Source organism: Meles meles, chromosome 20, assembly GCF_922984935.1.
Source record: "Meles meles chromosome 20, mMelMel3.1 paternal haplotype, whole genome shotgun sequence".
Classification (NCBI taxonomy): domain Eukaryota; kingdom Metazoa; phylum Chordata; class Mammalia; order Carnivora; family Mustelidae; genus Meles; species Meles meles.
In genome coordinates this window covers 57,677,059-57,691,116 of record NC_060085.1, presented here as the reverse complement: position 1 = coordinate 57,691,116, position 14,058 = coordinate 57,677,059, and the positions used below count along the sequence as shown (strand labels likewise).

General features: G+C 57.8%; 1 protein-coding gene across 5 annotated transcripts in view; it reads right to left on the bottom strand.

Moving 5' to 3' along the window:
* The window catches only part of IQSEC1 (IQ motif and Sec7 domain ArfGEF 1), a 377,460-nt gene that overhangs the window by 114,608 nt on the left and 248,794 nt on the right, over window positions 1-14,058 (bottom strand). The window contains exon 1 of one of the 5 annotated variants that reach the window (XM_045990564.1): window positions 5,945-6,333. The exons of 2 other annotated variants lie outside the window; for them this stretch is intronic. In XM_045990564.1, coding sequence (XP_045846520.1) covers window positions 5,945-6,012 — 68 coding nt within the window. In that variant the 5' untranslated portion in view covers window positions 6,013-6,333. Of the gene's footprint in view, window positions 1-5,944; window positions 6,334-14,058 lie in introns of those variants that run through there. 2 more of the 5 variants (XM_045990567.1, XM_045990569.1) reach the window with 2 other exon arrangements.

Here is a 14,058-nt window from a genome sequence, read left to right as displayed (position 1 = left end):
GGGTGGCAGGGGTCGAACGTTCCACCTCATCTCCCATGGCCTCCAATCTCTCAGCTCCCCACCCCCATACTGGTGGCGTCCCCCGCCCCGGAAAGCCCTTCTGCTTGACCCACCCCTATTCCCGGAGGCCCCGCCCTGGCCCCGCCTCCAAGAAGTCCCCCGCCCCCTGCCGTGGGGAGTGATCTGTTCCCATCTGAATTCCTATTGCCATCGCCTGCCAAGCTGTCTCCTCTGGGTATCAATCATCGTTTCTCCTCTAGACAGTGGCCACTACCTCCTGAGCAGTGTCACGTCCCTCTAGCCCATACCCCTCCCTTTTCGCAGTCTCATTTCCTTACAGCAGCTCCAATGATTGTTTTGAAACAGAAAGCACATCGTGTCATTATCCTGCTTTAAACGCTGCCTGGGCTCTCCCCCACCCCAGTCAACTCTCAGGTCCTCTCGAGGATCTGGCATTGCCAGCCTCTGGGGACTGCACGTTCCTTGCCTCCTGGACTCTGGCTGGGCCTCCTCCATGTTCTTCAAACCCACCAGGCATGCTCCCGTCTCAGGGCCTTTGCACCTGCCATTCCTTCCGCCTGGCATGCTCTCCCCCACGTTTTTTTTTTTTTTAAAGGATTTTATTTATTTATTTGTCAGAGAGAGAGAGCGAGAGCGAGCACAAGCAGAGAGAATGGCAGGCAGAGACAGAGAGAGAAGCAGGTTCCCTGCCGAGCAAGGAGCCCGACGTGGGACTCGATCCCAGGACGCTGGGATCATGACCTGAGCCGAAGGCAGTCGCTTTACCAACTGAGTCACCCAGGCGTCCCTCCCCCAGGTTTTTGTAAGCTCCCTCCTCTCTGCCACTCTCAGCTGAACGCCACTCCCTCAGACAGGCCTTCCCTCCTTCTTCTTAAAACAGTTTTATTGAGATATAATCCACGTTCTAGAAAATCCACCTATTCAAAGCGCACCACGATTTCTGTCTATTGACAGAGCTGTGCCACCTCACCACAATCTAAGATTCGGACATATTCATCATCCCCAGAAAGAAACCCCGTTGGCATTAAGCAGTCCTTCTCATGCCCCCGCAGCCCCTATTCCCCTGGCGGTCACTACTCTACTTCCTGTCCGTGTAGGCTTGTTCACTCTCAGTGGTCTTTTGTTCTTTTGTGACCAGCTTCTCTCACTCAGCGTACTGTTCCCGAGGGGGATCCGTGCCAGGACCACACAGCAGCACCCCATTCCTTTTCCTGGCTGCGTAGCATTCCACTGTGTGGACAGACTCCGTGTATGTGCTCTGCAGCCAGTGGGCAGCTGGGAGAGGCCTTTCCCGACCACCCAGGTCACAGGCCATCTCGGCCCCAGTTGCTCAATCCACCTTCCCCGTTTAATCTTCTTTCCTGTAACCCCTGTCGCAAGACCCCCCTGTCTATTTGCTTGCTCTACTGCTTTCTCCCTCCGAACTGTGGGCTCTGTGGGGCCTGGGCCCGTTGCCTTATTCCTTGCCACACCCCCAGGGTCAGGCACGGGCCTGACACAGAGCAGGGGCCCAGCAAATATTTTCTGGCCAACCAAACGAAACTTTTCCAGCGAGATGCCCATACGATCTCCCTGCCCAGCTCAGGGGAACCCTGCTGCCCTCACCAAGACAGGCCTCAGCCATGACCCAGCTTCGGGACCAATAACTTGAGGCCCTCGAGCCCCAGGGCTCCTCCTCTGTGCAGTGGGACGGTGGCCCTCCCACAGTGGACATTAGCTGGCTAGATGTGAGGCTGGACACCAAGCACCTGGCACAGTGCCAGGGCCGGAAGAGGGCTTCAACCCTGCACAGAGACTGGATGGGGGCGATGGGCAATAAGAGCGGCAGGGGGAGGGGCTGGGGGTGGGGGACAAGCGGGAGGGGGAGGGGAAAGCAGGCCTGCGGGGCTGAGGCCGTAAGTCCCACGTATGAAAGGGTAAAGCAGACACCGGAAGAATCCGTGTGTGCTTTGGGCCATGCCTAGGCAAGGGGTGGTGACAACAGGCTGAGCCCTGCCGAGGAGCTCCCGTTCCAACCCATACATAGCTCTAGACCATGCCCAGAGAGGGACAGGGATAGCTGGGCCTGTCCAGAAGGGTAAGGATGTGGGGAGGGGACTAAACACTCTGTCCTCAGCCTCAGGGAATCCTGGCCACTACAGGCTCTGCTGGGACAGGGAAGCAGATGGGCTGGGGGCCGGGAGAGCAGAGCCGGGGTGGGTGGGGGAGGGCAGTGTTCATTTATGTGTGCGTTGGTGGCAGGGGGGGCACATCATAGGAAGAGGGGTGTCAGCTCCAAGTGGGAAAGAATTTCCTTGCATCAGAGCTCCCCAGGCTGGGAGGTGGGGGTGAGCTCCCTGTCCCAGGAGGTGTGTGCACACGGCCTCCCGCAGAGGGCATCAGATGGCTAATTGTCCAGGAAGCTCCCTGGAAGCTCCCAGAGCCTGGCTGCCAGCTGCTCCCTAGCCCTCCTCCCCAGACGCACCACAGCAGGGGTGGGGTGGGGGGCAGGGATGGCTTAGCAAACCCCCTGCCCCACTCCCATCAGTACCCCAAGTGGGCTGCCTCTGCCCATCAGGCAGTTCAAATGCCCCACTGGCCCCCGTGGCACAAAACGATCTGTCGCTCCCAAAATAACAACCAGATGCAAAAATGATTTTCCAGCCTGGCCCCAGAGGCTGAGGATTACCGATACCACGGACCGAGACAGGAGCTTGGAGGTGTCTGCTTAGAGACAGAGCCACTCTGTGACACCTAGCCTGCCCAGACAGGCCCATGGCCTCGACTCTGATAATCTTACAACAGCCCTGGAAGACGCTTACCCAGTAGAAGGAGGCTGGACTGGGGTTCGAACTTAGGCAGGGCTGGCTGCCGAGCTGGCGTTCTCCCTACTCCAGCCCTGTGATGCTGAGACTCAGGGGGAAGAAGGGGACAGGCTTGGCAGGGAGGTGCTCCACCGGGTGCCGGCCAACGGAACCCATTCATGATCTTCCCAAGAACCTCCTAGCTGGCATGTTACCCAAGGAAGCAGGCCCAGAGGGGTTTAGCAACTCGTCCCTGAATGCACATCATAGGACCTACCGTCGTTGGCTTCGGGCCCCCGTGCGCAGTTCCCAGGTGTCGCGCCCCCAGCTTCTGGGCTGCAGTCACTGAACTCCCAGGCAAAGGGCCAGGGCTGGCCGGCCAGTAGCCTGCTCCCCACACACACCTCTTGCTTTTCCAGATGTTGGCGGGTCTGGGCCAGGGGCGACAGACTCAGGCGGAGGGGAGTCTGAAGACGCAAGCAGAAAACTATGTGCTGTCCGACTGCAAGCCTCCAATTTGTCCCTGTGGCTGCCTCGCGCCCCGCCTCAGGCTGCAGACCTGCTGACTCAGGTCTTCCCTGGCTTCTGGTGGGGTGGGGCGGGGAGCTGAGATCCCACCGAGGGCCGGCTCTGTCCATCCGTCTGTCTGCATGACGTGGGGAGTCAGCTCAGCCCTCTTGGTGGCCTCCCAACAACAGGGGGTGTGGGCCTAGAGAGCAGAGCGAGTCTCCTGGGCCCCTAAGCACCATCTTTCCCAGCCAAGCATGGAGGTGCCCTGTAGTTAAAGGTGCTAAGTGGGGGTCTGGGGCTGACCCAGTACCAATTATGGGCTCCACACCCACCTGGTGGTGTCTTTGAGGGTTAAGCGACCACCCCACCAGTGTTCCTATCAGTTCTGCAATGCAGGTCTGCCCATTGCCGCTGACGGTTTACCGGGCCAACAAAACACTCTCGGAGTGTTACCATGAGCCATGCAAGGCTCTATCCCAGAGCTCCAACGGGTCATTATCCCCTGTGCCATTATCCCTGCTCTGTAGACCAGAGAACTCAGCAGTGGAGTGGCTGGTCTACCAGGTCCTATGAGGCTGTGCTACCCCTCCTTGGGCTGGGCGAGCTTCTGGCAGAGCATGGCAGGGCCTCCCAGGGCTGGGCCCCCTGCGTCCTGTAAACAACCCTTGAGGTTTCCATAGTGCCAATCCCCGGAAACCACAGGAGGGAATGAGACACAGGGAAATCCAGCTGAGGTTGGAGGGAAAGGCACGCAACACGCTCACTGTAGCTGGGGGACTCACCCCCTGCCTTGGCCTGCCTGGCTGAGGTGCCAACCCAAGGAGGTCTCTCCCAGGGTCTAAAGAGGGACAGGTGGCCACTGACTCAGTCCTGGGGTGAGCTTTCCCCTCTCTATTCCCACAGCCAGCCACATCCGCATTCAGGAGAATGCCTCCGCCTTCATTCTCTGCCCTCTTTTCCTAACGTGAGCTATCCCTGCCATGCCTCCCACCTTCACCCACCCATCTACCCAGGCCCAGAGGTCCAGGGTCCCAGACCCTCTCACCCAGCAGTGAAGACAACTGTGGCCACTGTAATAATGGTTTCCTAGCATGGTGAGCGTGGCTCAGGGGCTGGGTTTCCCCTTTTACTCTGGCTGCCAGGAAGCTCAGCAATTTTCACCACCACAGAAGGACCTCATGACCCTGCTTAGCTCTGTCCCATTCTATTTTTTCCCTCCTAGGTTATGACATTCTGTTCTATATTGTGCTCATCCTGGTCCTGATGTTTTATTTGATTTTTAAAAAAATTATTTATTTGAGAGAGAGAGTGGATGTGGGAGACAAAAAGAGCACGCACAAGTCGGGGGGAGGGAGAGGGAGAGGGATCATGACCAGAGCTGAAGGCAGACGCTTAACTGACTGAGCCACCCAGGTGCCCGATTTATTTCATTTGTCATAGGTATCTCCTATAAGCGGTCACAAATATTTTGTAAAGGAAAGGAGGAAAAAAGGAGGGAAAGCTTATATAGTTTATAAACTGTGTGATGAGGGTGAGAAGAAAGAGAGAGCATCTCCCAATCCCTTACCCTTTGTAAAACCTCCCCTTAAAGTGACAAAAAGGCCCTTCGGTGATATCCAAGTAAGATGTCTTCTGAGCCCTTCAAAGCAGCTGCCTCTAAGCCCCTCCCACACGAGCTGCAGCCCCACCCAATCCCCCCTCTCCAGACAAGACCCAGCCTTGCCCGTGATTGCACAGGGTCCAGCACAGGGTCCAGCTCCCCGCTCCTCCTTCTGAATGCCTTCAGCAGGTGCGGGGCTGGCGTGCACATCGGCTCCGGGGCCAGGCACAGCTTCCCGACCGTCCAGCTGGCCAAAGGGGAGGGACGAGAACAAGAGCAGCAGTAATCACACCTGAGACTTGCCCAGCGTGGGCCTCCCGCCAGGCCCTGTTCTTTGTACACCACCTCCTTTAAGCCTCCACTAATCCCATAAGAATCTGCAGGTGGGAAGCTTTGGCCACAGAAATGAGGCCACTTCTTGCTGCTGATAACGCTAAGGCCAGTTTTAAATTTGGGCAGCCTGGTGGCTGCATCCAGGCTGAGTTCTCAGCCACTCGGCAACTGCCCGGGACAGTCGAACGAGATTGCCCTACGCCTCACTCTGAAGGAACGAGTGGGAGCCCCATTTTTCTGACGGGTAACAGGCTCAGAGAGGCTAGGGGACAGGGCCAAGGTCACTTGGCTGTGCCCTGTGCCCGTGCATTATGCCAGTTCCCGTGCCTGCCGGAGAGTCTGCCAGCCATACCCTACCTGCCCCTGGCATCCTCCAGTGGCCACGTCGGGTCCCAGCCAAATGCCCACATGCTCCCCACTACTGTTCCACACTCCTGTCTCCCTCCCTCCCCATTAGAGACTCTGAGTTTCTCGGGAGGGCACCAGGCATGACCTTTCCTGCCCTCCATCCCCGCGTCCTCCAGGCTGGAGCTATCCCCTAGCTCTCAGAGTCCGAGCAACCGGCCAGCCCGGTACCCAGCCTCCCCTCCCAGCAGGCGATGGCTGGGCAGAGCCGCGTGCACGCGCACACACACGAACAGACAGACACAGACACACACACACGCGCGCTCGTGTGCACGCGTGCGTCTCCAGGTACCTGAGGGTCCTCACGGAGATGCAGTACTTCCACATAAGGTTCCAAACGGCGCTGCCACCACCCTTCATGCCTGGCTAGTTTGGAGAGCCAGCGGCTGAGGGACCCACGGCCACAGCCCTCTGACCCTGGTCTCCTCTCTGTCGGGGGCTGGCTGTCTTTGCTGGCTCTCAGGTCACTTCCTTCTTCATGGTGGGAAGAAGAAAGACAAGGCTAAAAGCCAGGGGGGAGGGGGAGGTGCTGGTTCCCCCAGGCCACTGTAAGTCCCAGCCACTGGCTTTGCTGTCCCCAGGCCAGCCTCTGTGCGCCGCCTGTCCAGCTGCTCGCAGACCCTCCTCCTGGCCGAGTGGCCGAGTGGCCCTCTCGTACCAGACCCCGTGGCTTCGGCACAACCTTGCGCCTGCCTCCTGCCAGGAGACAGGGGTGGCTGTGGGCCAGGGGAACAGTGAGTCACTCTGGGCGGGTGAGGGGCGTCTGCCCAGTGAGGGAAAGTGCTGGTCCTGTGTCCAGAGGCTGGCCCGAGACAGGAGAGGCTGAGCCCGAGAGGGAGGGAGGTGGGCGGGGAGGCGAGGGCGGGGCCCACATCCTCCCCATCTCCCCAGAGGCCTAAACCCAACACCCGCCTGCAGCCCGGCCCACTGCAAGTGGCAAGCCAGGCACTGACCAGGATAGAGAAAGGGGCTGCTCTGGCGGCTTGGCTCCTGGGGGTAGCCTGGGGTGTGCAGGAGACAAAAGAAAGACAAAGTCATGCGGCTTCCTGGGAGACTAGCTGGCCCATGAGGGTCTCCATTTGCTGGGAGAGACACAGTTCCCAGACCTGGCCAGGCTACTTCCTTGCTGTGTGACAAATGATGTGTGTGGCTGGCCCCCCACAGACCTTAATTTTCCCTGACCAGCTCGGGCTCATGGAGTCCTGGGCACGGGTCTAAGCTCTCCACAGGGCCTGAACAAACACATCCAGTCCCCCCGATGGTCTTATTTGTGAAATAGTTTTGATCATCGGCTCCGTTTGATATGTGAGGCAACTGAGGCACGGATGGGGAAAGTCACAGCCCTAGAACGCGGGGGAGGTAGGCTTTGTGCCGTGGCAGTCTGGCTCTGGGAGCCGCATTTCCCGGTGGAGGGGGGGCAGGGGGTTTGGGGCCTCTGAGTGGCCGAGGGGCGGGGGGGCTAGGCCTGAGTGGGGTCTGGGGCATTTCCAGACTGGGGTCCCAGCTGGAGGCCCCGCCCTTGCTCCCCACCCCCCCCCACCAGCTGCTCCTGGGCCCAGCCCAGGGCAGGCAGCTGGGGCTTCCCAGGCAGAGCCCCCAGAGACAATGACTCACAGCTCAAGGTCAGTGCTCACAAGCCTACTTCTACCCACCCACAGCCCCCAGGAAGTTCCCCCAGGGTCAGGTGGGCCCATATCCTCACACCCCGCGAGGCCCTGGGCGTGCCCTGGGCGTAGAGCTGTATGGCTGCGGGCAGCTGCCGGTGTCATGCTGTCCTGTGCCCATCAGGGTCCCCGTTTCACCTGTAAGGAAACTGAGGCTCAGAGGGGGCGTCACCTACCCACAGACAGTCAGGGAGGGTGGCGCTGGGCCGGAGCCTGGGTCTGCGGGTCAAAGCCTTGCTCTGTCCTCGGGCCCCTTGCCCTGGCCTGGGCAGGACGTCCAGAATTCCAGCCTGATTCCCACAGTGAGGATTAGCAGCTGCATGCTTGTCCGTCCCCCAAGCCAGGAAAGAACTTTTTCTCTGAAAGCAGCATTGGCTTCTACAAAGGCCGTGGCCTCCCTGGGGGGCTCGGGAACACCAGTTCTCCTCTCCTTATCATCAGAAGCCACCACAGGGGCCCACTACCTGTCATAGGAGCTCCTCCACAGCACCCTGGGGAGGTGACTGCCCAGCCCTGGCTTGAACCCCCCCGAGCGATGGGAAGCTCATTACCTCTCAAGGCTGCTCTTCCATCCAGAGCCTCCACTGACCTAAGGAAATTCTCCCTGGGGCAGAGCCTCACTTCCTTGTGCCGTACAGAGTGCGACTTCCATTCAAGAGTTTATCTGGTCTGTCCTACTGGTGGAAGTTTTCTCAACATCTTCTGTGGGTGGAGGAAGTGTCTATGTCTCCTTCATGTCTATCCACGGCATCCAAGGACTCACTCCTCCATTCACACATCCATACCCAGCTCCCGGCTCCCTTCCCTCTTCCCTTCCAATCATCCATCCGCCTATCCTCTCCTCTTCCTTCCGTCCATCCTCTCACTCACTCCCCTCTAGCCTGGGCCGAACCCGGATCCCCACAGGGTAAAGAGCAAGAACACGTGATCTCAGAGAGAGGTGTCATTTTCGGGACAGGAAGCCAAGATCCCCGTTGGGGACACTTCCAATTCCCTGTCCTGGAAGACACGCCTGCCTCCAAAACTTCTGGAGGGTCCCGGGCCTCTCTCTTATTCCCCTTGGCTGTGTGCCCCTCCTTTCCAACAACAGCACACTGGGGCTTCTCACCCCCACTTCACAGATGGGGAAACTAAGGCACGGGGAAGGGATGGGTGCGGCTATCCCCAGCAGCCAGGACATCGTCTGCTTCTCAGAAGCCTGCTTCCTTGGCCTGATGGGCGAGGGGGTTGGGGGCACCCATGAAGGCTAGCAAAGCCTCAGGGAAGAGCTTGAGGGTGCCAAGGAGTTTAGTGTCTCCACCCGGGGTGGGGGGCACACCCTCAGCCATCTCCGGCACTCCCCCACCAGTGGCCCTTGAAGATCTGCTGCTTGAAGGCGCTGGCAGCCCCTCCCCCCACCGCTGGCAGCCTGGTCCAGCCTCACACCCAAGCCGTTACAGGTCCCCCACGCTGCTCCCCAACTTTGAGGGGTGCCAATGGCACAGAGACTGTCACACGGAGGCGTGAGTGTGGCAGTGGCCTGGGGACGTGCGGCCCCCCTTCGCAACCGCTCTCATCATGTCCTCTCAACAGCGCTTGGGGGGGGGGGTGGCTGTCACCATCCCATTTTATGGGTGAGAAAACTGAGGCTCCCGGTGCTCCCACCAATGGTGGCTTGCCCCTGAGAATGGGGGCAGACTCCTTCTTCACCTCTGACTCCCTTGTCCCTAACACTAGTCATCCCATCTCTGAGCCTCAGTTTGTTCCTCTGCAAAATGGGAACAAGCATCCTTGCTCTCCTGGCCACAGGGAGGAAAAAGTGATACCAGGTTCACAGAATCGGGTGGCCCTGGGCGTGGGACTCAGCCTCTGAGCGCTGGCAGCCACCTTCTGCAGGACCTTCAGCGGAGCTCACGACGGCGGTCATGACAAAAACCCCTGGTCCGGGGATATCGTCCCGCATTCTGCCCCGGTAGGACACAGGCGGCCACAGCAGGAAGAGTAAGTGAGGTAGGTCTGTGTGAAGCGTTCCCACCCCGGCTCTTCCCTCTCCCCAGCCACGCGGCCAGGGCCAGGCTCAGCAGAGAGCTGGCCGGCCCTCCACCCTCTGTGCGGTGACTCACATGGCCCGCTGGGGATGAAGTCACTGCCGCCCCGGCAAAGAAAAGGATACATTTGTTCCCTGGGAGATGCTGATGCCATGGTGAACTTGGCCTGTGAGGGCAGGACGCAGCCCAGGGCCTGTGCTCTCTGGAGGGACTTAATGCACCAACAGGGAGGGCAGGGGGAGGAGACGCTGGGTGTGGGGGGAGGGGACCTGAGGGGTGGGAGGCGCCCCTGCTCTGCAGGCCCAAGGGAGCGTCTGTGAGCCTCCTTCTAGCCTCCCTGCTGAGCCAGGTCTGTCACTTCCTCTTGCCTGGAGAGGAGTGTCTGTCGTCTCGGGGCTCGGAATGTCCCCCCAACCCCTGCCTCTGACTTCTGCCTGTTTTGGCCACAAAATGGTCACTCTCCCCCTATTCCCTGGTAGTAGACTGGTGGTGACAGTGGGGTACAGAAGGCCAGACAGGGGCTCCTTCCCCGTTCTCTGGACCTCTGTGTGGCCTCCCCAGGGCTGTCCCTGCCTTCAGCCTGTCCCCCACTGTCCATCAAAAGCTTCGTTTTAAACCCAACATCCTCCCTGCGGCTGGCCATTGCCTACTCCTGGCCAAAACACAGTGAGGCAGGCAAGACCCTTTGCTGTCTGCTGCCCACATCGAGCTTCCTGATCCGCACAAGCGGTCCCTGCCCCGGGCACACCCCAGGCCTCTCGACTCCAAGCCTTCCGGCTCTGGACAGGAGTTCCGCATCCCTGGGCCCATTACCCTCCAAGTGCCCTACAGATGGATTGTCTCCTCTGCTCTGGGCCCATGGACTGAACCAACAGTCTCCCACGCCCCCGTTCCCTGTCTGCAGCCAGTGGGAGACACTGGCAGGACAGCAGGAGACAGAAGAGCAAGGCAGAGTTCAAGGCATCCCCAGCAGCCACAGTGCCTGGCAGGTGTCCCTCTGTACACAGCGCGCTCTCTCTCCTGTTCCACGTAACTGCCCTCAGGCTCTGGGCTGGAAGGCCTCCCCGCTGCAGCCCCCGTGCTATTCCTTCCCTGGGTTCTCTCTTAACCCTACCGCCACGTCTGCGTGCGGCCCCACTGTGGTCAGTATTGGGGACAAACATTTCTAGGGGACCCTTGATACCCTGCCCTCCCCACCAAGGCCACCGCCTCTAAGAAGCCAATTATTCCTGTGTTTGTTCAGCATGTATGGACTGCCTTGTTAGTGCCAAATACTCCTCTTGGAACTAGGGAAAAGGACAGGGGAGTCAAGCAGGGCTGTTGCTCTGGTGGGAGGAGTAACCAGTCCCAAGCTGATAAGCTTTCCTGGGCTCCTTCCTCTTCCGCCTGACATCCTCTCTGGGCCCCGAGCCTCACACTACATGGACACGGCCTGTGTCCGCGTCCTTTCCCTCCCAGACCCCACGGACAGCAGGGAAAATATCCACGTGGTTTAGCTCTTTCCACACTCTGCCTCACTCTGAGGAGTGACGCCCCCTACTACCTCTTTTTTTTTTTAACAAATTAACAAATGGAGGTTCAGATGCCTTGTCCAGAATGATCTCTAAAGCTGTGCATCTCCATCCAGCTCCAAAGGCAAAGCTCTTTCTCCTGCTTCATGCCAAAACCAAAATGAATCACCCATCATTTATATCTACAGACTTCTAGCGGTATCCAGAGCAGGGCCAGGCTGAGGCAGCCGCCCAACATGTGCCAAGTTGGCTGAATGTTTAAACCCTTAACCTTCCCGCTTCTTAAGCAGCACTTGCCTTATGTGGAGGGAGTGCTGGGATGTCCCTATTTTCCAGATGGAAAAATGGAGGCCGAAGGTGGTTAAGAGTGTTGGGTCATGCAGGACCAACCCCCAAGCCAACCGATTTCTACCATCTTGCCTCAGGCCTTGCAGGCCACTAAGAGCTCAGGGCACCAGCAGGGATGGCCACTGACTCAGGCTGGGTGTTAGGGAAGATGCCAAAGAAGAGCTTTGCCATGCCTGTCTTGGAGAACATGAGGCACATTGTGTCCAAACTCCTCACTTTATCTGCTGGGCAGAAAGGAGACTGGGGGTGGGCGGCAAGGACAGAAGCAAGGACCAGGGAGCAGCTGATGCTCGGACCCTGGAGGTAGCCCAGATGGTGGGGACAAATGACTGGAGCCTAGGAACATTCTCGAAGCCGAGCCAGTAGGGATTGCAGAGGGATGTGCTATGGGGTGAGGAAGAAGGAAAGGCAGGAGGTGACGCCTGGGTTTCTGGCCTGAACAACTGGGGGCTGGAGGCCCCACTGATGGCAATGGGAACATGAGGATGGCTGGTGGGGAGAGGTGTGGGGGATGGTCCGTGGGACAGAGGGCTGCAGGTCATGCCATCTAAAGGGACAACTGTTGTTCAGTAGGAATAAGGCTCTGCATTTTTTCAGAAATCCAGATTTTTGCCCCAAAGCTCCTGATTTTTTACGTGCCTGCAGTAAATTCAAACTTGAAATCCCATGTTAGGGCTAATCCCATGCAGGTCAAATCAAGTCCCTCTGTGGGTGTCTGGCCCACAGGTCACATCTTGGACTCTTTGTTCCTTTTCACCTGTCAAGGCTCACTGAGCTGCCATGTCCAATGGGAAGCTGCCCCTGCCTGGTCCAGCGCCCTGTGGCTCCTCACAGCCCTTAGAGCAGGGGAAAATCCAGACTCAAGGGTAGATCCGTAGTTGCTCATCAGTTTCTCTTGCCCTGGCAAACAATTTGGCCCAGAGGAGGAGTTAATGAAGGAGTATCTGCCGAATGAATGAACAACTCTTTCACTTGAACGGTCTGCCTTTTATTTTGTAAATGAGGAAGCTGAGGCCCAGAGGAGGGGTGTGGGCTGCCTAGGGTGAGATCCCGGGGCAGGACCTGCTCACGTCCAGCCTGTGTTTGTCACCTGCCCCTGAGTATCCGGGGTGAGGGTGGAGGGTGGGTAGGGAGACTGTTGTGGAATGTCTCTTCAGGACCTGCCATGGGGCCTGGCTGTAGGACCGATGGAGCCCCAAAGGGCAGGGTCTGACATCGACCATCAAACTGACGGCCAGCCCTCCCGGCTGCTCTCTTCTGGGACTTGTGAATCTTTTGGGCCTGGGGAAGGCAGACAGTACCAGGGACCCTCAAGGGTTGTGGGCCCACCTGCCACGTATGGAAATCAGACAGTGGAGGCCCCAGTCCCGCTCCCTAATGTTGGAGATGGAGAACAGAGTCACAGAGGTGTTAAGTGACTTTAAGGTCACACAGGGAGCAGAAGGGAGCAGAAGCAGATCTGGGACTCTGAACACAGGTTCTAAGACCTTTCCACACCACTGAGCTGTACCAGCCACGGGGTTTTTATAAACCATTCCTCCCCCGCACACCCCCCCTCCCCCTCAAGTGTCCTCATCCACAAACGGGGAGAGAACAAAACCTGCCTCAGGGGGCATTTGTGAAGATCAAAGCCATCGGAGGAGCCAGTGCTGTGTGAATGTGCTTTGGACGTTCTAGGAAGGATCGTGGACATAAAGCAATGCTCTTCTGAGCTTCTAGTCTCTACAGCTGCAGGCTGCGGCCATCACTAAAGTTTCCAAGGAGAGAGACGTTTCACTCTCACCCAGTAGTAATACTACCACTCGGTGGTTATTGAGTGCTTACTGTTGCCGGGGCCCTACATGTGATGAGCTCACCAAATTTCTAGGCCCACCCGTGGAAGTGGGTACCACAATGATCTCATCTGTAGAGTGGGGAAACTAAGGCACAGAGAGGTGCACAAACAACCCTAGGGCTACACAAATAGGAAATGGAAGAGCTAGGATTTGAGCCCAAGCAATTCTGTTCCAAAACACATTATAACCACTATGCAACATGACTTTCCTGTTCTGGTGGGGAAGTCCCTCTCTATGCCTAACTTAAACCCCACTTGCTGCTGGCCTTATGCATTCCCTAGGTTCTTCTCAGGCAAAGGAGAAGAGCTATTCCCTGGGACACCCATCCTGTGCTGAAAGGCCTAAATTCTTTGGCCCCTGGCTCCTCGCTTCCTAGGTCTTGGCACACAGGACAAGGGACTCCAAACGGGAACCCTTTCCTTGACTGATCGTGCCCACACATGAAACTCACTCAGAGAACTGGTGAGGACTCAACCACCCAGGACCTCATGTCCTCTATGGCCTTCCTGCCTCCTGTCTTTCTCATCTGCACCCCCCACCCCCAACCCTGTCTGGCTCAGCCCCCTGGCTGAGTCTCCCCCATCACTTTCCTTTGCTCATAGACAGTTCCTAGCTCTAGCCTTGCCCCACCCTTCTGATGCGGACATGCTGGTATTGCATCTAATACTGTTTAATATTTTCCCTTAAAATCAACTGGCTTAAAATATCCAGCCTGGCTTCAAACAGCAAGTCTAGTCAAGTACCTCGATCTAACTCTCAGTTCATGGCAACTATGGGAGACAGAGGAACAGGTGAGATGACACCCGTGGGGTAAGCGATTAGCCAGTAACGGAATTTGGGAGGTGCTAAAGCATATGGCCCGGTTTTTTCAACAAAGGAATGGCAAAGCTGGAAAAGGATGGGGAGGTTCTAGACGTAAGGAGAGTCAATGGACCCATGCAGCGTGCAGATTGCATTAGAATCCTGATTCAAACACATCGATTGTAGAAAGGCATTTTTGGAGACCACCTGGGAAAGCTGA